At 38.9% G+C, this 24731-nt stretch overlaps 1 protein-coding gene across 7 annotated transcripts in view; it reads right to left on the reverse strand.

Annotated features, from left to right (window-relative positions):
• Window positions 1-24731, reverse strand: part of unc5a (unc-5 netrin receptor A) — a 125854-nt gene that overhangs the window by 57222 nt on the left and 43901 nt on the right. For all 7 annotated transcript variants that reach the window (XM_067517485.1, XM_067517480.1, XM_067517479.1 and 4 more), the window contains exon 2: window positions 3886-4101. In XM_067517485.1, the coding sequence (XP_067373586.1) occupies window positions 3886-4101 (216 nt within the window). The remainder of the gene's footprint in view (window positions 1-3885; window positions 4102-24731) is intronic.

Raw genomic sequence — 24731 nt, forward strand, 5'->3', positions numbered from 1 at the left:
AATAATATCATAAATCAGGGCTATTTAATATTATTAGGGAAATCTACCTATTAGTATTAGGGAAATCTACCTCATAAGATCATGTTGCTCATCCCAGAAATCAGAAATGGACATAATTCAGTAGATTTGGAGCTATACTGTAGCAATACTTTTACCCCACCCTCATAAAAGCTGGTCTTATTTGGGTACATGTTACTATGTTTTATCTTTATTTTAGATACTGTGAACATCTTGGAGTTGGGCGAAGAGCTTATTATTTACTGCTGCGTCGGCCTGGAACTTTTTGCAGTCATATATCAAATTACAAAATTAGCTCTCCGAGAATTCAAATAATTGCAGCAGAAACTGAGTGATTTCTCTTCTGCCAGTTGATGTTCTTTTTTTTCTTAATTATTTTGTTTAGTTTATAGCTGGTGTTTAAATAATTACAACAAAAGCAGAAGCACATGGAGCACGGAGGAGCACGGAGAAGAGCGAGGCATGACATAAATAACATTGCAGGTGGTAATGTACAGTAAGAGTGGGAATTTAATTTAGATATTCAACTTAATTTGAATATTTAGCATATGTTATGATTGTTGTCTGTTCAATTTATTTTAGGATTATATCAAACTCAGGATCATCCTTAATTATGTTTTACTCCTAATTAGGCTTAATCAAGTTTAACAAAAGCTGAAAAAAATAATCTTAACCCCAATTTTACCTTGACATGATATAATCACTTGTTTACTCTTGTGACTTTATGAGTGAAAATGCTGCAAGGATGCATAAGGAATGTTTTTCTTAAGTTAAATAATCAACCCTCCCTCATACAGTGCAGAACAAAATATACCATTTACATTTTGGTGGGACTGCAAATTATTATTACCAATACTAAATCATTGATAGCTTTACTTATTTGAATATCCCTTTTTGTGCCTAATCATACTTTATGGTTTGTGTGCTTTATTGCTGATGGGCTACTTATCCATCAAAGACTGGTTTATTGTTTTATTGTGAATGTGAATGGGTGAATGAGAAGCAGTGTAAAGTGCTTTGGGTACCAATAAGGGAGAAAAGTGCTATATAAAAGCCTCCACTGGTTCCTCAGAGAAAAGCACTATTTCAAGGAGGATATTTTTCACTGTTACAGATTTTATAAACTGTCAATCAATTTTTGTCAACTTGGGTATGTTTCCAAACTCTTCATTCCTTTCTCCTCGAAGCCTGATGTCGATATTGGGCACCTTCTGTTGTGACAGAAGTCCTGGTTGCTTGGCAACGACTACAAGTTTAGAGTCCAGTGCGACTGACAACCAGTGTGAGGAACACCCTGAGAAGCCCGTACTGCACATGCACATGATAACACATACACTCAGCTTTATCACAGCTTGATGTGTGTGTGCCTCACATGTTTCTTCCAGGAAGGGGGGTTAGAGGGAGCTATCAGTAAACTCCTAAGGGCAGTGCTGACATTAAACAGCACAAGTGTTTGAGAGATCGATGTGGGTACTTTGGAGCAGCCATACCCCTGGACAACTACGTGTCCTTCATAACTACTCAGCCCCACATCTGACACATTCATCATCAAAGGCAGTGAGACCACAGAGTGATGTGGATTGCTGCAAGGAGGCCTTGGATCTTCACAGGCTTTTGTAAAGACAGAGCCCCTCATTGCTGCTGGGGTCCATAGCACTTGCCACGACATTTGTTTCACAGAAAAATAAATGCTGACTCTAACAGCTTGTAGTCACATAGCAAATGGTCCCCCATCATTAAATGTTGGCAGAGCAATGTTGCATTGATGTGATGTTCCCATAAACATCAAAACCACAAACATTTTTTTTTACAACACAATTTATAATTGGTACATAAAAAAGTTAAGCAGAAAACTCCATAGTCTCATCTGTTTGAGATATGAATACAATTCACACAGGTAAATACCATATACATTATGCAATCAAAGAATAACATGGACTTAATTGACCACGTTAGTCAGAGAAACCAGGACACGCAGGTAGTCACAGAGCACTGCAATAATCCGTTTCAACAGCTGGTCATTGGTTTTCTCCATCAACGTCCAACATTATTTTAAAAGCATTGTTTACTTCTTATAACTGTACACTATTACTGACAGAAGACATTACATATTCTGCCCTCACACCACAAATATAAATTTTTTTGCCTTCAAATGCTCACTGGAGAAAACAGGATTTTAGATGCTACTTTGTGTCATATTTGTTTTTTAGTAAGACTTATTTAAATATTTTTCATTATACTGTATACCCTTCATATCCATTCATCTACTTACAGCATACTGTAACGTAATGGAGTACTGCAGAAGCCTAACTGGAGAAACCAGATTTTCCATAACCCCTAACTATGTACATAAACACACTGTAATAAAAGAAAGGTACCAGGAAATATACATGTACTTGTCACAGTGGGGTAAAAATCAATCAATCTTTTTTTAAAAGCTCTGAATTTGGACTTTACATCACTTCCCTCAACATCTGTGAGAAACCAAGGGAGTAGAACCATAGAGTTTTGGGAATTGATTGAATTATATCAGCGTTAACCTGCTGACAATCGTCTCTTATGCTCCATATCTACAAGTGCTCCTTTGTGTGTTCACTTTCCATTCCTAAAACAGGAATGACAATTAACTTTTCATGCTCTTTTATTGGCATTTTTCATAAGAACCAAACCAGACTCAAGCAAGCAGAACTGTGCATATGTAAAAGAAACAACTGAAGACAATGTGTGAGTGACAGTGAGGTGACACGAGATGCTATAAAGAAAATGCAGAATGCATTCAGTTCTTTTACTGTAGTCAAAGCTCTGTAGTTAAACCAGACTCTGAAAATACAGCCACATTTTAATCTGTTGCAACTTGTGCAGTAAATAGGAACTGCTCTCATACCACAGAGAACTGAAGTCTAAATTGCTCACCACGCTTCGAAGTTACTCACCCAGAAGAGAACTTTGTTTAAAATCCTATTTTTTGTTGTTTCATTAGAAAAAAAGGAACAGGAGTGGCAGAGGAAGTCACCTGGCACACCAATCAAAGCCTCAGCATAAGAGAATATCTGTGTTCGTACGTAAACTAGATCAGAAATCCCTACCTACCAATGTGTCAGGTTGAATTGACAGTTATCCCCATGACATTTTTGACAAGTTTTGCCTACATTTGCTGAGCTGCTGCAATGCCTAACCCAGTACACCAGACTGATAAAATGTTAACCCCCCCCCCCTAAAAAACAATGCACGCACATGAATAAATTCCAGCTGATTTTGAGCTGTAAACACCTGTCGTGTGTTTTGTTGGTGTGCAGACACAGATTGCGGTGTCCATTTTGTGTCCAGTATCCATTTTTATGCATTTGTTTTGTATGGTTATCAATCGGAGTGAGTATTTGTGTGTGTTTCCTTTCCTCTATAAAAACCTGTAATTTTATGTTTGACATTCCCAATCAGTTGTCAGGCTGTGAATGGGTGGTTTGAATTTACAGATCGCTGCTGAGTCACACCACATCAGTGTCATACATGTTTATGACACTGATGGCGGAGGCGGGGGATTGCAGCACAACAGAGGGAAAAACAAACAGGTCTCCAAGGTGATTGAGAAGATTTCTGAGACTGGAACCAATGTGCTTATTATGAGACTGGCAGGCTAAATAAGTGGAGTTTGAGCCAAGAACCTGATGGAGCACAGTAATCACAGGCAAATTGCAAACCTTAGTTTCATCAAGCAAACACTAGTATAATGTATACATAGAGGCATGTCACACATTCACAGCCAAAAAGAGGTAAAAACACGGCTCATGTCAAATTAAAAAGGCCCAGAACAAGGCCATTTTGAAACAAAATTAAATGAAGATTAATAATTTAGTTGATTTTGTGTACCTGTGGCTGGGTCAACTGTCCGCTCAATCAAGTGGTCATCCTGGTGAACCCATTCACCGTTGCACTTGAAGTAGATCTGCGTGGCTGGGGTGGAGCGACAGGTCAGCGTCACTGGCTTGTTCTTCACAATGTACTCGTCCTCCGGCTCCACCAGGAAATGAGGTAACAGATCCGAGAAGGCAGCAGGAAGTGTTGCTGTGGCCGTATGCTCGGAACCTTTGGAAGATAAAAGAAACAGAGAGATGCAGAAAAAAGTAAAATGGAGAAAGCTTTTAAGTTAAAGTTGTCATGAGGGCAAGAACTGAACCTTTCCTGCTTCACTGCTTGACTAGTGAGCGAAATGGCAGCAGACACCAAATGTCTAATGCAGAGATTCGGTGTCCTTGGTGAATTGCAGCTCATACATATGCATATGAAAAAAGCAGAAGATGATAGAGACAGTTGGACAGACCGAGGGAAACAAAGACAGAGCTCTGGCTGCGACAGAGCCTGGCCTTGTTTGCTCTTGGCTTGGTCGGAGGGGTAGTGGACTCCACATCTTAAATCCAGCTCTTAATCACACCCCTTTTACATCACCACTGACGGACTGGCAGCCATAAATCCCATCTCAGTGACTAGGCCACTTCACATGGTGTTATATGCCTCTTCAACCAGGATTCTAACTCTACCCACATTAGGCATGAGGGGACAGAAGGCAGGGAGGTTAGAGATGACTGACAGCTAGACAGCCAGTTAACTCAAAAAAACATCTCCTATATACTGTAGATTTTATTCCTCCAGATTTCTATTTCACATATACTGTAGAAGCAGAGAAGAAAAGTGAATGGACACAGAAAATGTCCTTCACAGGGACACTTTTTTGATTACAACCAAACTTATGTTTACTCTAAAAATGTTCAACAGAAACACCGAATGATACATTTACTTTCCTATTCTTCTAATTATACTAGTCTTTTATGAAAGACTAAGAGGACACAAAAAGGAGCAGAAAGAGGGAAATAACCTCTTTAGACCATTGACACTTGAAACAGAATAAAACCTCTTTAAAAAGAGTGTAATATTAATTTACTGCCCTGAATCAAATACGGTCAACAGGCCGGGCATTAACAACAGTCTCCATCCCTCCCTGTGAAGCAGAAGAGGATGGTAGTCCACGTCTCTCATAATGAAACAGCAACACTCATGCTGACCTTTCTCCCCTCTCCCTCCTCTCTCACTGAGCCTTCGTTCATCCCTGCAGTTTGCTGATGCCTGGGTCAGGATAATATTACATTGCATCATAAACACCAATCTTTGGATAAAGACATTATTTGTCAGTTCAACCCCCACTACACATTATATTAATGTCTCTCCTTCTTCTCCTTTGTTTCCCTTTTTACCCCTGTGTGCTGAGTTGCTAATTTATCAGGATGAGATACAGTGGAGCACGCTGCTGCTGCTGCCGCTGAACCCCATTAATGTTTCGTGTACATGTTTAACTCTTAATGAAAAGTAAATGTTCTGTGTCCAATGAACGACATACATCACTTGCTGACAGTGCCTTTTTCCCCCATTTGCCAAGCACATTCCTTATTGCAACACATTGCACAGAAAAATATGTCATTAATATGGTATTGCAACTCTCTATTCAGGGCATTCAGGTCTGACATTATTTACTATGTATGTAAGTGTGTTTCTTGTCAGATGGTGTCGAGGAAAAGGCCACAGTTTATCATGAATAGTGAGTATAATTGTTCCTACGGAGAGCCCGAGCTTTGCTAATAAACACAGTGGGATCAGTAGGTCAGGTTGTTTCAAAGTGTGTTGGTCCTAATGAAGCCGGCTTTTTCTAATGGGCCGGTTTCCAGCTTTGTAACCACAGCCATTAGCCGGCCGGGCCGACCCTCTGTGCTCTCCACAGACTGAGTATGACAGCTTACTAAAACTGTGGGCGAGACTCATCTCACACCTGTCAGGCTAATCATCTCATAGAGAACAGGTGATGTTGAAACAGAAAGTGAAACCAAAGCCACCTGAGACACCTGATGAGTTCTTTGAACAGCTTGATGAACTCAGTGCTGTTAACTCACTGCTGGCTTCTCATTTGCAGGGGTCACATTCATTGTGAACTCTCAACTTTTGAATATGTTTCCAGTCTGTGTTTGTGTGTGCGCGCGCTTGTATTAGGGGCTATTCTTCCATTTTAGTACATGCCATTTAGGTTAATGAGGTTAAGCCCATAATTTCTTTAGAGAAGTAAATTGTCATTTTATGGGAGGGCATTCTAATCACGCACTACTTTATATCAAACCCATAATGGAGGGCTGATGTGTAGTAAATTGGCTCAGATTACTGTCACGACTCAGTGTACTTCAAAGTCAACATGTCCACGCAAACGAGCACAAGCACACACGTACGCGCACACACACACACACAGACAGACATGGAGTATCAAGCACTTAACAGACTTCTTGTGGGTCAATGCACAAATCAAATAGACATACAGCAGCACCATGGGCATTGTATTAGATTCCACTGAACGCGATTGGCTAAAGCTGCCATTAATTGTTTAATGGTTTAGAGTCCATTGCCAGATAGTTTTGTACACAAACAAACTATAACCACTGGATGCTAAATGTCTCCCTTGTTGATCATTCAAACAATGAAGAGGATTTAATTGATACATGGTGGATATGTTGCCAGGGCCAAATAGCATTAACCAACTGTATGGCTCCCTGCCATTTAAAAGAATTTTACATTAAAAAGAATAAAGTAATTAATTTTGATTCTTGTACATTTCAAAACATAATCAGGCTGTGACCCAATATTTGTTTGCAGCTGCTATTCTCTCGAGAGGAATTTCAGCTCCCCCAAAACATACACATACACACACACACACACACCAAGGGTGCACCAGCTGCCTGTGTGCTGAGCCATGATGTCCAGGGCAGATTTCCTGCTGCACACAGACCCCCATGTCTCATCTGTCCAGCTGACCTCATCAACTCCCAAGTCGGATGCCCAGAACATCCACAAGAAATAATTAAGTGCTTATGATTTAGTCAAAAATAGATTTGTTTAGATAGATAGATCTAAACATCTATTCATAGAGTCACATTACATTTCCATCCATCTTATACTTGATAGATTTGTACGTCACTTAAAATTCCTCGCAATTTCTCACTTTTCTTCTGCTAGTGTGCCACAATGGTCAACTTTTGTTATCACCATTTATAAAATAATATATAATAAAAAATATATATAAAATAATATAGTCCTCATCATCTACTTTAAGAATAGAACTGTTGAATGCACGTCAGTACAAGGGTGTCAGTGGGGTGAAAAACCATAGCTGAAGGGAAAATAACTCCCTCTCTCTCGTGTTTCTCCCCTATGGCACCAACACATCATGTGCCCTCTGGAGCCAATTAAATTTCGTTTATTTTTTATTTTATTTTTTATTTTTTTTAACGCCATGTCCCCAAAGTAAATCATCACTGAGCAATCACTGGGCATAATTTACATCAGAGTGATGAACAGTGGATATTACAAGTGTTGTATGACACCATCGGTGCCTTACAATGTCTTCTCAAGTTAATTAAAATTTCTATCCAGTATAATAAACCATTTTATGTAGCTGCCATTACCATACAGATCAAACTTGTGTTTGCTAACACTGTCCTTCAGAGTAAGAGTGGCTTTCTGGATGGGATCGGTAGCAGTTATTTAATAGATACTTAAAAACGGTAATGCTATACAATTAACAATAAAAGTGATCAAACAAAAAAAAAGTAGGAAAATGATGTGCGAGAAATAAAAGGATCCACCCAGCTCCATACATAATATGGTGCATGGCTGACTGATATATGTTTTTCCCTGGATGACAAATATTTACTCCACAAGTCTGGAATTTAGAATGAATTTTTCAGTGAGACAACCATGCTTTAACAAGCACTCCTTCAACTGCACACACTCATTCTCTGTCAAACACATGAGTGAACTCTTATCACACACACACACACACACACAGCAAGTAACAAAACATGCATATGTATTAAAAATATACCACACGGATGTAAAAAAAAAAAGAAAAGCTCCTCACAAATAACTTTGTGTTTACATTAGAGACGCAGACTTATGCACAAAGAAAAACATGCAGGTTTACACAGACAAGCTTAAACACGATCAAATTCATATTCCATACATTATCCCCCATGCCATTAAGTTCAGTGTGAGCAACAATCACCTGCATTGGAAAAAAAACAAACAAGCACTTAGACCTACAACTAAAAAAAGTTCTGATGCATTACATAAACATGATAGAGCCCATAGCAACTTAACTACATCATGTTTTACATCAGGATGGAAGAATGCAGATAGGCTTGAAAAATGTATAAGGAATGAAAGACAGGAGGACAGGACTAAGGGAAGGATCAGGGTGAATATGTAAATTATTCTCACACATGCCACATGCAATGTTATTAGAACCTTCTCCTTATTAAATGATCAAAATATTGGTTGCTAAGCAAGAACATTGATGCAGGGCGGTACATCAGTGTGCATATAATAAGTCAAGATACTAATAACACACTGCCTACAGCATTCCCTGATGTGAATATTTTCATGACAGATGCACTCCTATATCTCAGGTCACATCCCCAGCTCTGACAATTGCCATCAAAAGCTGGTGGCATATATAATCTCTACTCAAACAGGCACTAACGTTGGATGATTAAATTCTGTGTTAGAATTGTGTAATTAAACAGTTTGTCAACAAAAGAAAGTTAAAAGCTGTAAATATGATGTGGCACGAAACTACAAAATAATACTAAACAGAGCTTAAACATCTGCTTATTCTGCTTTGTTGATTTATATTTATAAATTTTTTCTGTCATCTATTTGAAGCGAAAACCTCAGGAGGGGGGTCTAAGCAGGGAAGCAATTTTTTGCCGTCTACCTTTGCCAACAGCACTGACACTCCCCGACACCTTCACTTCAAATTGCCTTTCAACGCTGTCTTGTATTGAAAGGCACAAACCTACAAGTCCATTTTAAGTTCCTGTCAATGTAAAAGAGCTGACATTTTGAGAGCTGTGTGTAAGTGAGGGAGGCTGCCAGCGTGAGTATATTTGTCTGTTCAAATGTGCATATTTGAGCAAATATGTGTGAACAAATGACTGAAAGTCATGTTTAACAAGATCAACAGCTGGGAGACTGAATCTGTGTAAATACCAGCAAGAGTGCTAATGGTTATATGGTCAGACCTGCGATTCAAAAACTTTGTTGTTTCTTAGAGGCCTCACTAAGAGTGTGTGAGACTTCCAGATATCTATATTGATCACTTACGTGCCACAGTGGCAGATGCTTTCACAGAAGATCTAGCTTCATGGCTGAATTAGTCTCACCAGTTTTCTAATTCAGAACTTTAATTAGTGTTTGCGAGTTAAAGACAGACTTGATTTACAGATGATACTGGTTATGCACGCACATCAACTATGTGAAATCAACAGCATTTGTCATTTCTTTTCATTCATCTAGTATTCTCAGTCCCCACTCCATCAATTGCCATCTTCTAGTCTCTTTCCAGGTCTTCATGTTCTAGAGGAGGTGGTGTGGATCCAGTTCTTTCTGTTAGCATCATCTTAAGACTTCATATAAGGTTATAATCTATTTCAATTGTCTATATATTGTGAATGTACTACGTTGCTCTATTCTGTACATCACAGTATGACACATATTGTACCCTTTCCCGTCATGGAAGAATAATCTGTCTTTTTTTGCTCCTCTTAAGTTTCTTTCATGCGTTGGGTTTGTTTCCTTTTCAGATATGGAGGTATGAAGAAGTGTTCCCACCACAAGCAACTTAGCTGCATTTTTGATAGCAGTGCCAGTGCCTGTGTGTTGGCCAATATGTTGGCTCACATGTCAATCACACTTTAAGCGTGTAACGCAACCTGATTATTTTTATGCTTCTGGTCTATTTTTCCTGGTCTACACGTGTAACACACTCCACAGAAAGACCCAAAACCAATGTATTTCTACCGGTAATGGAAAAGTACATCAAGTTAACTCAGCTGAAATAAATAATCTAGCTTCTCCTGAGCCTGGAGTATTGTTTGAGTGTTCATTCAACTTTTTTTTTTACCATGTTCTTCTGATCAAACAGGTTAAAACAGAAAGCTCTCTTACCCACTGGTAACTGTGTTGTTTTGCTCCTATTCAATGTGTCCCTACTGTAGGCTCTTCCAAAAGTGATCATATGCCGAAATGGACAAAAATGGACAAAAAAACCCCCAAAAACAAACGTGTTTGTGTACATTCAGACAAAAACTTAAGTGTACTTTGTATACTGTATCTAAAGTGTTTACTGAAAAAAGCATTTCCAAATAGAAAATGCACTGTGGAATGCTTCTGTGGTTTCCCCAAGCAAAGCTAAACTGTTTTTGCTGAAATAGCTGAAATGAAATTTTGCTTCCTTATGTACTGGTTATACAAATGCCATTGGTGATGTCACTGATGAGTTCATGGATTTTTAAAAGTATAAAAATCTTTAAAAGAATAGAAGATATCTAAAAACAGGGAATACAGGGAATGATTTCCTTTATAAGCTGAACATTTTGAAGTGTAAACGCTTCTAGCTGAAAGTATAGCGAAGTAGTTAGGAGCCAACGTATGGAAGACTGAAGTCATCATCACCACAACAACAAAAAAGATTAGGATATCATTATGCAGAATGTCCAGGTGGTTAATCTAAAACTATACATATTATTAGCTGATTTGTTTTACAAATCTACATCCATAAAGTAACTAAAGTTGTCAAAAAAAGTGGAGTTAAGGTAAGAAATGCAGTTTTGTACAAGAACCTCAAATTTTTATTTAGGTACAGTAGCTGAGTAAATGTAGGATACAGATAAAAAAGAAAAAAGCCAGAGTCCTTGTGCGGGTGCTTATCTGCAGACAATAAGATGAACAGGAGTTGCAACTGGCAGCTTTGAAGAGATACGAACATACCAACAAATCAGTGGTGCCTGTAAAGCAAACGTTTGCAGACATGAAATTTGTTGGATCCACTTTGAATTTTACAGCAACAAGACTAAAATGATCTCTAAAGACTATGTGATCTACAGAAAACATGAAACCCTGGCATCCCAAGTAATATTTGTAACTCAATCCCAACTATACTTGTTTGACTGAGAAGAGAACAAAAAGCATATCTACACTGCATCCTCACACAGCTATTTAAATAAGATTAAAAAACTGGAACCAATATTTGAAACCCCCAATAGGGAATATGCCACAGAAACTGCTTTTGCAGCTTTGTATACAGACAAGAGGGAAGAGGGCGATCACTCATCTAGGCTGAGAGAGCTGCCCTTACCTGCAACAAGTGGGCTTTTGGGTGCTAACGTAAGAGGAAAACCAGGGTTCATTTGTTGATGAGAGCGAAACTGTAAGCTTATGTTCTCCAAACTGGAGCAATGCAGTAAAACACTGGAGATCACGTCGTAGAAGTGCAAAAGTTTGGGCACTATGTTTTAAAAAAAGCTGTATATCTCACACTGTTTTCTATATTTATGTAGACATATTCAGGTTAAAGGTAGAAACCTGTGTACAAATTTGTGTACAAATTTACAGAAAACAAGATGAATGTACTAGTGCCTATGTTTTCTTTTTCTACGTTAAACACGGAATTGTAGTCAAACTGTTCTTTCTAGAAAATAATCAATTTCAATCAAGTTTTAAGTTATAAGCTGTTTAACCACTGCCTGTGTTTTTAATGCACTTTATAAAAGGTGAGAGGGGATCTGCAAAAAAATCTATTTCGCATTATTTTTTTTACACTACCTTTGTAAAGTTAAGTTTAACCATTAAATGTCTGGTGCTCTCTATGTATAGCATAAGAGTACTTAAATCAAGTGTAGTAAGAAAATTTTTTTTGCTTATTTTACAAGTACATTTCATAATGCCTTGCTGTAGCATTAGATTCTGCAAACACAGGTTCAGTGGATGATGTTTCTCAAAAGGAGCTACAGAGCTTTAAACACATTTTGACTTAATAACTACATTCAGTCCTCAAAGGAATTGAAAACATCCGGAACTGTCAGAAGGGTAAGATGCAGCCCCAGTTTTTGCTATCCAAGGCACGCACATGCTCATGGATTTGTTGTTTCCTTATGCTTAGCCGGAAACGAGGTTATTCAGAAGCAAGTTGATTACAGGGCTCGGCGCAGGCAGGGACGAAACAGAAATGCAGATGGAGAGGAAAAGGAGGCATTCTTAAATCTTTGAAATGGATGTTAGGAAATAATGGGAGGAAGGAAAAGACAAGAGACAATTTAGATTACCAAGTTAATCCTTTAATTACCGGATATGCCTACAGCTAAAATGAGGTTTCACACACTGCATTTTACAACTGTGGAACAATTCAAACGGCAGAAAGTGAGGCAGAGTGCCATAATGAGCAAGAGCCATAAAGCTTAAAATAATGGAATGCCAGTATCGTTGGTAATCTATATTGTTTATGATGCTGGAAAACTGAACAAAACACTACAAATAGCAATTCAGAGCTGAAATGGAACTCACTCCATAATCCATTTCTCATATTACAAATGTTGTTACTTTGAGAGCTTTACAATTAGATAAAACATGTTTTCCTTCAACCAGCTTCACACCAAATGTCCTCAGAGAAAATACACTACTAGTGTAGGGAGTTTTCACAAAACAGGTGGAATTCGGACAAATGACCAACCAGTGACAGGAGAGTATTACTGCTGATGTCAGCAGACTGAAGTTTTTCAGTCAATTCCAAGGGCTTTTAACGCAAGCCATTGTAAATGTGAGGCCCCTTGCAACATTTTCAGCCTGCCTCCTCCCTCCTTTTCATCCCACTCCCATCATTTGCCTTCCTCTCAGATCTGGGCAGAAAGAAATGGGGGGATGATTTGCACCATCTAATTAGTGTGACGAAGCAAGAAGGATTCTCAGCATCAGACAGACAATTAGAGCACAACATGAAGATGTGATCCATAACAAGGCTGAGATAAAGAATCACCTGTTCAACTCTAATTACTGCTAAGTAAAGCCAACACTAACTTTCCAGTCTAACAAGCCATCAGCCCTTACTGTAGCAGTGACACATGTCACTGGGCTCACTTACAGTTCACAGGAAACACAGTATAGTGTATGCACACACTTACAGGACAGAAACAGTGTATATACGGTGTATATACTGTTTCAGTGCTATTACTTTAATTCCGTAGACAGTGTGAGTTACATGAATTTAGGTTTGCAGGCCAAGTCAAAAAAAAAAAAAAAAAAAAAAGTCATGCTGACAAATGCTTGACACCTTCTTAGTTTACTGCATGAAGTACCAATGTTAGAGCCCCTTTGTACCAGCACAAAGACAAAATAAGGTTAAGTGTACAAGGTTAGGGAGTAAATTCAATATACTTCATCTCATTGTTCATATTATGGCAAGAAACTTCCAATTATAATTAATATAGCATGTACTTTATTAAAGACACAGCAACCTTTCAACAGGAATATTTTCTACCAGCGACAAAAAAGTGGCTTCAACCTGAAAAAGAAAACATGTTTGGAACGCTGTCTCAGCAATTTATTGAACTTCAAATTAGAAGAAATTTTAAGTGTAGCTGGAAAGAAAAAAATCATATTTATATATGTTAAAAGAAAAACTGATTACAGTAAGTTTTCTCATGATGTTTTTACAAAAAAATTAAAGTCAACATATTTTTTTTCTTCAGTTGTTATATTTGGATAAATAAGCAGTATATACACAAGTATAGCAAGTCCTCTATCTTGATACTTGGCCTGGAAGATGCCACTGTTGGTGCCACTGCTGCCATCTGCAGCCAACTGATCTGAGCATTAGGACAGGAGCTCAATAGTTCATCAAGTTTACCATCTTGGTTAACATGCTGATTTTTGCTAAATATCTAGTACAGCAGTAAGAGCAGCTGAGGGTGATGGGAAAATTTTAAAATCCAAGAGTCTGAACTGACAAGTGTGTGGTTAGGCAAAGTAATCAGGATTCATCCTTTGGGCAAAATATTATGAAGTCACCTCATGTCAAACCATTCTACCAAATTTTATTTACTGCATATTCCACAATTGTATCAAATGTCAATCCATGAATGTGACAAGAATAATGATTATAACTATAGGAAACAGCAGCATTGTCAAAAGAGAAACATGTTTACAACATGTCACATGTTCATAGGTGACATAGACGCAAAAGTCCTGAACAAGAAATACAACTGGAAATTATGTAGATAAGTGTGAAATGAAAGACAGGGATGGTTATCTGATATGACCCACCCTGCAAAGCAAAATGCATATGAAATCTGAACTATGTGGGTTTAGGATATCAGTCGAAGCAGAAGCAGCAGCCAAGGTTGGAAACTCATTTCACCTAAACAGCTTTCTGATTATTCTCCAATTTTATTTATTTATTTTTCTTCCCCAACTAACTCCAGTCCTTTTGACACCACAACCATAGAGACACTGGATTCTGTGATTTATCTATGGTTGAATACAAATCAGTTTTTTTGAGAAGCACTACTTTAATTTTAATGCACCTCTAGCAACATTATTAGCTAATAAACCTAAAAAACAAATTGGACTTTTGAGCCAGTTTAAAGGGTGATTTCACCAATTTTCATATTGCTTTGTCTGTCTTTATATGGCTTTACTTTAGGGTGTAAATGTACAATAATGGTTTTAAACTTCCCTCTGACTTAGTTATATCAAAATATTTCTCTGCCTTTAGTTGAAAACTCCTCCAGATGACATCACCCAGAGGTGTTTTTCATCATTAGGAGTTCAGATGATGTCACCTGGAGCACTGAGTGTGTGACACAAGCCACATTCACACTGGTGAATGCAATAAAAAAATGCATTTGTAGTGTCCCATCAAAATCCTAGTGATGGCAGCTGGTTAAACAGCTTCCCTTCCTTACTTTAATAATGAATCTTTTCTTTGTGTATGATTCGTTACTTTGTCAAGGCAATGGTAATTCCTCATGTAATCTGTACACCTCGTATAGGCATGTACATTAAGTGATAGTAGTTACTAGTAGATACAACCTTGTGCACTGATAGGTGAAAAATCACTTTAAACCTTCAATGGGGCAAAAATGAAATAAAAGCCAAGCCCAAAAAAAAAAAAAAAAAAAAAAAAAAAAAAAAAAGGTAACGGGAGAAGAAGAGAACCAGCTGCTCACCACTAGTTCCAAATAAAATAGCCTCTTCTCTAAAATAGAGCAGATACTTTTGCTTGTTTATCTCTAAGGCAGTCTAATTTCTTTTGCTTTAACATCACGGAACTTGGTATAAAAGAGGAAAAAGAAAAAAAGATAAACATTACAATACCACACTTGAGCACAGTGCTTGTTCTGCTTTAACCCTACAGATCAGATGTAATGTTATAGGCTTTATACTACTTTAGGCTCTGACTGCTGATGCCTACACAATGCTGGGAAACACAATTCCTAACACTTTGTCCTGAAAAATGTATTATTTCACCTCATCAAGATTCCTACAAAGAGATACAGAACCAATTAAGTGTTCAACAACATCAACCAGCATGTTGGTGGGGTTTTAATCTTTTTAATTATAAACACTTTGGGGATATTAAGAAGAACAAGGAGAAATTGTTATTAGCAGGAGGCGCAATTGAATTGAATCGCGGAAGTACTATTTATTTCCCAGTGGTGGAAGTATAATATTTAAAAGATGACACTGTTGCTTTTTGATAATTTAGTTATTGTCAATAAATCCCATATTGTAAAAAAGACAATGGCTCTCTCTCGTGATTTTCCAACTACCCTTTCCTGTCTGTGGCACAGAAGAAGCTCAAGCCTGTGGCACAATAATGTCAAGCTAATTTGTTCCTGTTGAAAATCTTAAAAAATAAAATAAATAATAATAATTTAAAAAAAAATCATAGAAAACTATATACATTCTCAAAACATGTGAGGACTATAGTTTTGTTCTAACCAAGCACTGGTCAAAGACAAAAACAAAACAAAACTGTATACTGCATTTCTTGTGAAATATTTTCAGCTGTGTATTAATGCTCATTTGGTGCATTCAGAAATATTTACTATAAGGCCCCAATATGCTGTGTGGGGACTGACTCGAAATAACTACAGTGCTCTTGTTCATCGCAATAAAGGAACATGTCACCTAGTGTAATGGTGTGGCTCCTTAATATGTTTTAATAGTGTTTGAAAACAATTGAGCTCCATGGTACAGAGGATTGATTAAGCTACAGTACACCAACTTTTGAAAATAAAGACAATCCTCTTTAGTAGGATAAAGCTATTGTTAGCAATTACAATACAAAAGTTCTCGATTAAAAATAAATTTGCATTAAACAATTGTTGGAAGAAAAATTTAAACAATTTAAATACTGGTAAACTGTGTTACCATATAAGCAGCAAAATAAAATGTGCTGACCACCTTATACTTTACTAATTTACACCCTAGTAATTACAATTTACAATATATATAAAATATTATAATCAGGGATCATAGGGCCAGTTGAGTAAAAACACTGTGCAATATAAATGTAATAGAATTCAATCATAAAAGTCTCAAACCAGGGATATTTACAGGTATATAAACTAATTTCAACCACACCAATAATTGAGTAAACATACTTTCCGCCTCTCCAGGGGACAAGGGGCTGCATGTCTGAACGAAATAAGCAGCACACATGGGATTTTCCTGCTGGGCCATTGCAGCAACTGACGATCTTTTGACAGATGATTTGATGAGGTGAGGCAGCATTGTTATGCTGCTAATAACACCACACCACAAATAAGACAGGCACCATCCGATAATGAGGGAGTTGTTCTCATTGTACACAAGGTCCTGGAATTTTTTACTTTTATTATATTCTACTCTGTACCTTTATTTTTATGACTGTTTTAACATTCTCCTTTTAAATCTAGTGGACACAGGAAATGTAAGGTCTAATCTTCTATTGCAAAGTGTGTTGCTTGAGACCCTACTGAAGAAGTTTTGAAATTTAAACAATTCATCATGCTCCACTGTTTTTTAAAATACTAAAATAAAATTACTTACCATTCAGTATGTTAAAAATGGTAGTATGTAATGTATGTAACATTTTCTAAATTAACTTATTTACAAATACACCTGTGTACAGTGCTATGATTCCGCCCACATTTTTATCTACTTTTCAGACAGTGCCTTCCTGCTACAGTCAATAAAATCTGAATAATAAAAAAATAAAAGTAAAAATCACTATAAATTTGTCTTCTAGACAATTAGCCATTCAGTACCCTTACATTACTGTAATTGTGTTGATTCCAACTCACAGAATACATACACAGTCTTTAGACTTTACATCTGGCTCAACTGATGCTGAGGGAAACTGAATTTATCAACACAATGGTCAGCTACTCTACCCCCACTCACATCTGCAGAGGGGTTGTAGCCTCATGCACAATACACAAAGTCTTTAAGCCTTCCTTGATATACTCCCATTGAGACTCACGCCTTTCAATCTTTCCTCTGTGGATTGTGAATACAATTTAAAAAAAAAACAAAAAAAAAAACAATATGAGTACAACTTCAGCATGTTTGCTCTGTTATTATAGCATCCAATTCATGCTGGGCACAGTAAACTTTTCTCTTGAGTTCCCCTTAACAAAAGCAGGCCTGGGTTTTTTTTTTTCGTCCCCGTTTTCCCAAATCCATAAAGAGCCTTGATGGCCATGCTCTACATTACAGAGACAGGAATGGCTTCCACATCCAACCCAATAATGTCCATGAACAATAGCAAAGCATTAGGCTTGACTGGCAATAAATATCTGAAAAGACCCATTTTGCTCCATAAAAATATACCAATGGAATTCACGCTATGAGTGTAGTGGAAACATCTTATCACGGCTGTCGACCAGTGCTTACCAAGGTGTGAAGAATAGGGTGGGGAGTGCTTTAAGAGCAAGAAAGATCATTATCTAAATTAATAAGAACACTTTCTATAAACTGAGTCAGCATGTCACCTTGTTCTTTCTTGTATAGGGTACAGAAAAGACTCCTAGTAACAACTGCAATTAGGGCTTTTCTTGTTTGACTGTGAAAGTACCAGGAAAATGGGAGTCTGAAACTATAGGCTTACTCAGAGTATTTGAATGTCATTTGGATAATGGAGAGGTATTCAAGGTTCTTTTGGAAACTGCTTTGAAATGCAAGGCAGATGACGGCCCAGACAGCCCATGTACAAAGGATCCACCCAATGAATTTGATTTTGATAACAATTTAGAATTTGAAAACGTATATGTTAGTCTTACTAAATTTAGCATGACACTCCTCATTTCACTTTAAGATACCCTCTGTCTAAATAATGTGCTAGTTCCTCCTGTCGAGCAGGACATAATTTGGCTTCCAGGTAAAGGCCTACCCCCGTTAGAGAAAATGCTGATGGCCCACTCCCAGACTTTTTCAGAGTGTGGACAAGGGCTTAAGACGGTGACAGTGAAGCAAATACAAATTTTCTCTTTTATGTATTATGCATCACTGTAGTATGTACTTTATATATTATTTCTCTGCATCCAGTTAGAAATAGGCCATTGAATAATACACCTTCGACCAACTCCAAAGCCGTTTTATTTAGATGCATTTTTTAGCCACAAACTGGAAGGATAGTTTTGGTCATTTCCTAAAATAATTGTCCACAATTATCACACAAACACCAATATATGGTTCATCTGTGCCACAGACCATTGTTGTCCAACAACCACTCTGTGCCAGCAGGCAAGGCAGGCAACTGCTTGGGGCCCCAGGCCAGTAGAGGGCCCCCCTGAGGACTTACAAAAATTACAATATGTACAGCACTGACTGTGTGCAAAGTTTGCAATGACATTGCCAGTCGTAGACCTCCCTAAGAGGGCCCCAACTCTCACTCCATTGCAGATAGCGCAGTTCTCTTTCTGAGAGCAAAAAAAAAAAAAGAACAGGAGAAAAATAGTGGTAAGTGGAGCAATGGACATAATAATGATTATATATAATAATTAATACTGTTAGCCAAATGCTGCTAGTGTAGCTGTAATTGGGATGAAGAGACAGTTAAATAACGGAACTTTCATTGGCGTTACATTTCTTTTGTTAACTTTGACATTTAACATAAGTTAACTTAGCTAACTAAGTTAGCAGAGCAGTCTAATGTGTCCAGCTTTGCTCAAGTCCGAGTCAGGACAGAAGAAGTCAAGTTGTATGCTAGCAGGCTGCAAATAATCAGCTACCTAAGGCAATAATTTTTCTGTAGTAAACTTCTAGAAATATGTGTGAACTGTGATATACAAATGACTATAAAGTTATCCTTTAAGCTTAAATTGATATTTCTTAGTTCAATATATGTAAGATAACAATAGAAAAAACATAAACCAGACAACAGACAGCCCAACAACCAATAAAACGTTAAGCCGAGCAACTACAAGCACTACATAAAAATGATGAGGGGTGGAAAAACCCAAAAAACAACTAAAACAACCACCACCACCACCAGGGACTGCACTTCAAAGATAAAATGCCCCCCGCCAAACTACAGTGGGTACAAGTTAATTGATTTCTTGTGCAAACTAAAAGAAATGTTTGAATTCTTTACACCTGAGGCACTGAGGAGTCTAATTCTGCACTAAAAGTAAACTACTGCTGACAGACTATATTCTGAGCACAGTCCACAGAAAAGTATAGTCTCTGCTTACTTTTTCCACAATTGATGAACCTCCCTAGCTCATTCATGCCATGATTTAAAAAGTCAAATTCCACGTTTGACAATTTTCTTCAGATAGGTCATCCATCACAGTGAAAATATGTTATATTCACATGTTTAATGCAGTTAACAACCAGAGCAGAGACTGCTTAAAAATGTCTTCTGATGTTGCATTCTAGTGCTAGTTATTAAAAATGCAGGCTCAGTACAGCCTATGTATTGAAAAATCTGTATGGATCCACAAGCTTTCTATAATATGATGTAATTTGCCTTACGATGGGCATCTACATTTCTGTATGGAATGACTATGTGTGTCAGTATCAGAGCACATTTTTTACCTTTACCTGTATTTTTACTAATGACACTGACTAATGTGTTTAAGGAAATGCACACATTCTTCTTCTTCTTCTTCTTTTCCTTTCGGCTGCTCCCTTTCAGGGGTCGCCACAGCGAATCATGTGCCTCCATCTAACTCTATCCTCTGCATCCTCTTCACTCACACAAACTAACTTCATGTCCTCCCTCACTACATCCATAAATCTCCTCTTTGGTCTTCCTCTAGACCTCCTGCCTGGCAGCTCCAACCTCAGCATCCTTCTACCGATATATTCACAGTTTCTCCTCTGAACATGTCCAAACCACCTCAATCTGGCCTCTCTGACTTTATCTCCAAAACATCTAACATGAGCTGTCCCTCTGATGTACTCATTCCTGATCCTGTCCATCCTCGTCACTCCCAAAGAGAACCTCAACATCTTAAGCTCTGCTACCTCCAGCTCTGCCTCCTGTCTTTTCTTCAGTGCCACTGTCTCTAAGCCGAACAACATTGCTGGTCTCACCACCGTCTTGAACACCTTTCCTTTCATTCTCGCTGATACTCTTATCACACAACACACCTGACACTTTTCTCCACCCGTTCCAACCTGCCTGCACTCGCCTCTTCACCTCTTTTCCACACTCACCGTTGCTCTGAACCGTTGACCCTAAGTACTTAAAGTCCTGCACCTTCTTCACCTCTGCTCCCTGTAACCTCACCATTCCACCTGGGTCCCTCTCATTGACACACATGTATTCTGTCTTGCTGCGGCTAAGCTTCATTCCTCTGTTTTCCAGAGCAGACCTCCACCTCTCTAGATTTTCCTCCACCTGCTCCCTGCTCTCACTACAAATAACAATGTCATCTGCAAACATCATAGTCCAGGGAGATTCTTGTCTAACCTCATCTGTCAGTCTGTCCATCACCAGAGCAAACAAGAAGGGGCTCAAAGCCGATCCTTGATGCAGACCCACCTCCACCTTAAACTCCTCTGTCACACCTACAGCACACCTCACCACTGTCTTACAGCTCTCATACATGTCCTGCACCACTCTAACATACTTCTCTGCCACTCCAGACGTCCTCATACAATACCACAGCTCCTCTCTCGGCACCCTGTCATACGCTTTTTCTAAATCTACGAAGACACAATGCAACTCCCTATGACCCTCTCTGTACTTCTCCATCAGCGTCCTCAAAGCAAATACTGCATCTGTTGTACTCTTTCTAGGCATGAAACCATATTGCTGCTCACAAATGTTCACCTCTGCCCTTAGCCGAGCTTCCACTACTCTTTCCCACAACTTCATTGTGTGACTCATCAGCTTTATTCCTCTGTAGTTGCCACAGCTCTGCACATCTCCCTTGTTCTTAAAAATTGGTACCAGTACACTTTTCCTCCAGTCCTCTGGCATCCTCTCACTCTCCAAGATCTTGTTAAACAAACTAGTCAAAAACTCTACTGCCACCTCTCCTAGACACTTCCATACCTCCACAGGTATGTCATCAGGACCAACTGCTTTTCCGCTCTTCATCCTCTTCAATGTCCTCCTCACTTCACTCTTACTAATCTTTGCTACTTCCTGCTCCACACCAGTCACCTCTTCTACTCTTCGTTCCCTTTCATTTTCCTCGTTCATCAACTCTTCAAAGTACTCCTTCCATCTTCCCATCACACTCCTGGCACCTGTCAATACATTTCCATCCTTATCTTTAATCACCCTAACCTGCTGCACATCCTTTCTATCTCTATCTCTTTGTCTTGCCAACCTGTACAAATCCACCTCTCCCTCTTTAGTGCCCAACCTAGCATACAAGTCCTCATATGCTCTTTGTTTGGCCTTTGCCACCTCTATCTTCACCTTACGCTGTATCTCCCTGTACTCCTGTCTACTCTCTTCAGTCCTCTCAGTGTCCCACTTCTTCTTAGCTAACCTCTTTCTCTGTATACACTCCTGAACTTCCTCGTTCCACCACCAAGTCTCCTTGTCCGCTTTCCTCTTTCCAGATGACACACCGAGTACCCTCCTACCTGTCTCCCTGATCAAATTAGCTGTAGTAGTCCAGTCATCTGGAAGCACCTCCAAACCACCCAGAGTCTGTCTCAGCTCCTCCCTGAAAACTAAACGACATTCTTCCTTTTTCAACTTCCACCACTTCGTCCTCTGCTCTGCCTTAGTCCTCCTTATCTTCCTCACCACCAGCATCATTTTACACACCACCATCCTGTGTTGTCTGGCTACACTCTCCCCTACCAATGCTTTACAGTCACTGATCTCTTTCAGATTACAACGTCTACACAAGATGTAGTCTACCTGAGTGCTTCTCCCTCCGCTCTTGTACGTCACCCTATGTTCCTGCCTCTTCTGAAAGAAAGTGTTTACTACAGCCATTTCCATCCTCTTTGCAAAGTCAACCACCATCTGACCTTCTGCGTTCCTGTCCTGAACACCAAACCTGCCCATAACAGTCTCATCACCTCTGTTCCCTTCACCTACATGCCCATTGAAATCTGCACCAATGACAACTCTCTCACCTCTGGGGATGCTCTGCATCACTTCATCTAACTCACTCCAGAATTTCTCCTTGTCTTCTAACTCACATCCTGTCTGTGGGGCATAACCACTCACAACATTGAACATCACCCCTTCAACTTCCAGCTTCAGACTCATCAACCTGTCTGATACTCTTTTCACCTCTAGAACATTCCTCACAAAATCCTCTTTCAATATAACTCCTACTCCATTTCTCTTCCTATCTGACCCATGGTAAAACAACTTAAACCCTGCTCCTAAGCTTCTAGCCTTGCTACCTTTCCACCTGGTCTCCTGGACACACAGTATGTCCACCTTCCTTCTCTGCATCATGTCGATCAACTCCCTAGCCTTCCCTGTCATAGTACCAACATTCAAAGTCCCTACTGTCAGTCCTAGATTCTTAGCTTTCCTCTTCTCTCTCTGCCTACGAACACACCTTCCTCCTCTTCTTCTTCGTCTTCGACCAACAGTAGTCCAATTTCCACCGGTACCCTGTAGGTCAACAGCACCGGTGGCGGTCGTTGTTAACCCGGGCCCCGACCGATCCGGTATGGAAGTCTTTGTCACGATTCGCATGTTTGATTTGGCATGTGTTTTACGTCGGATGCCCTTCCTGCCACAACCCTCTGCATTTATCCAGACTTGGGACTGGCACAAGAAGACACTGGCTTGTGCCCCCTTGCGGTTGCATTAAGGAAATGCACACATTGATTGTACAATTATTTCTATTCTTACCTGATCTACACACATTTCACTTGACAGGAATGTTAGTATATTTAGGGGCTATACAAATTTCTACAGCTCTTTAATACAAAGGAATGAAGAAGTGTGAAACAACAAAGTGTAAAATAAAGATATTTCTGACATAATTATGTTTCACAGACAGCACTGACATGTTATTTTCAACATTTCTAAAGATCCCTGGACAAATGACTGAATTATTAAAACATTTGTCACCGTGTCTCAGCAGATAAAAGCTGATCACATCCACAGTTCTCAGAATTTTTTAAAAGCTCTCTCTCCCCCTAAATTTAATGAAACCGCAGATAAAAATACTGTGGTATTATCTATTCAATACTTTCCTGTTTTGGGCCTGTAATTACATTTGCATAGGTAATAAAGGTACTGTGGTATTATCCTGTCTGAGTGGTATATGTTTACTTTCTAGGGTAAGAGCGGTTAGATCTGCTGCACCAGCAAAACCTAGTAGTGGTATCAAACACAGGACCATTGTTATCATAGTTATTAGCATTACTTCAGTAGAAATTTTTAAGATTATATCAAGAGGCGAGTTTAAATTATATTAACCCTCAAAGTTAGTTTTAGTTTCAGTGAGATTAACTTATTATGAAGCTTTCAAAAAACACACATTAGCTATGTGTATAAAAATCTTTGTAACATTTTGATCAAATTATAGTCTGTCACTGCACATAATAATATATTGTAGAGGGTAAAGATGAGTGAATGCTTTAATCCACAATAGAGACATGATACCATCAGTGACAGATAAGCTTTAATGAAGAAATACTTACATAGCTACAAATTAAAAAAAACAAAACAAAAACACACGTCCCATAACTACCAGTGGCACATCCAGCCCTACACAGAGCCTGAGCACCGACACAATTAATGTGGAACCTGTACTTATTTGAGTAAAGGTGCTGGTTGGGGTAAAGAATGTTTGTTATTTTTTAAAACAGCCTTTTGTTCTTTGTTGTGAAGAATCAGAGTTCTGATGTACGGTGGCAACACAACTCCCCCTACCCCCTCTTCCAATACCCCTCCAGTGGAAAGACAGATTGGCCATTTCCCCATCACCTGTGCTTTGGCTGGGCCCATGACACCTGCTGAACGAGCACAGTTTAGTGCTTTCCCTGTCAGCTAACGTATGGGTCTATTGATGTGCTGTGACTGAGCCGGGCTGATCTTACCCAACACGCATTAGGGCCAGCTGTTGTGCCTCATCTGTCTCCATGTGTGCCCTGATAGCTGCAAACAGTCAGTAAACACAGGCTGCAGCAAACATAATGCCCCATCTACCTTTACCCCACGTCCCACAGCTCAGAATGCCATCATCTCCTGGCCCCTGACTAAATGATGACAGACATGCCACCTTTAATTGAGTCCAAGAATGTGACTGGTGATCTGGGGGGGGGTGGAGAAGAAAAAGAAAAAGTACTGCAAGAACGGTAATTGCAGATTTGATTACAACAATCTGAGAAGCTAATTCTAGGATTTAAAATTCAGTGAG

Source organism: Channa argus, chromosome 10 (assembly GCF_033026475.1).
Source record: "Channa argus isolate prfri chromosome 10, Channa argus male v1.0, whole genome shotgun sequence".
NCBI classification, from domain to species: domain Eukaryota; kingdom Metazoa; phylum Chordata; class Actinopteri; order Anabantiformes; family Channidae; genus Channa; species Channa argus.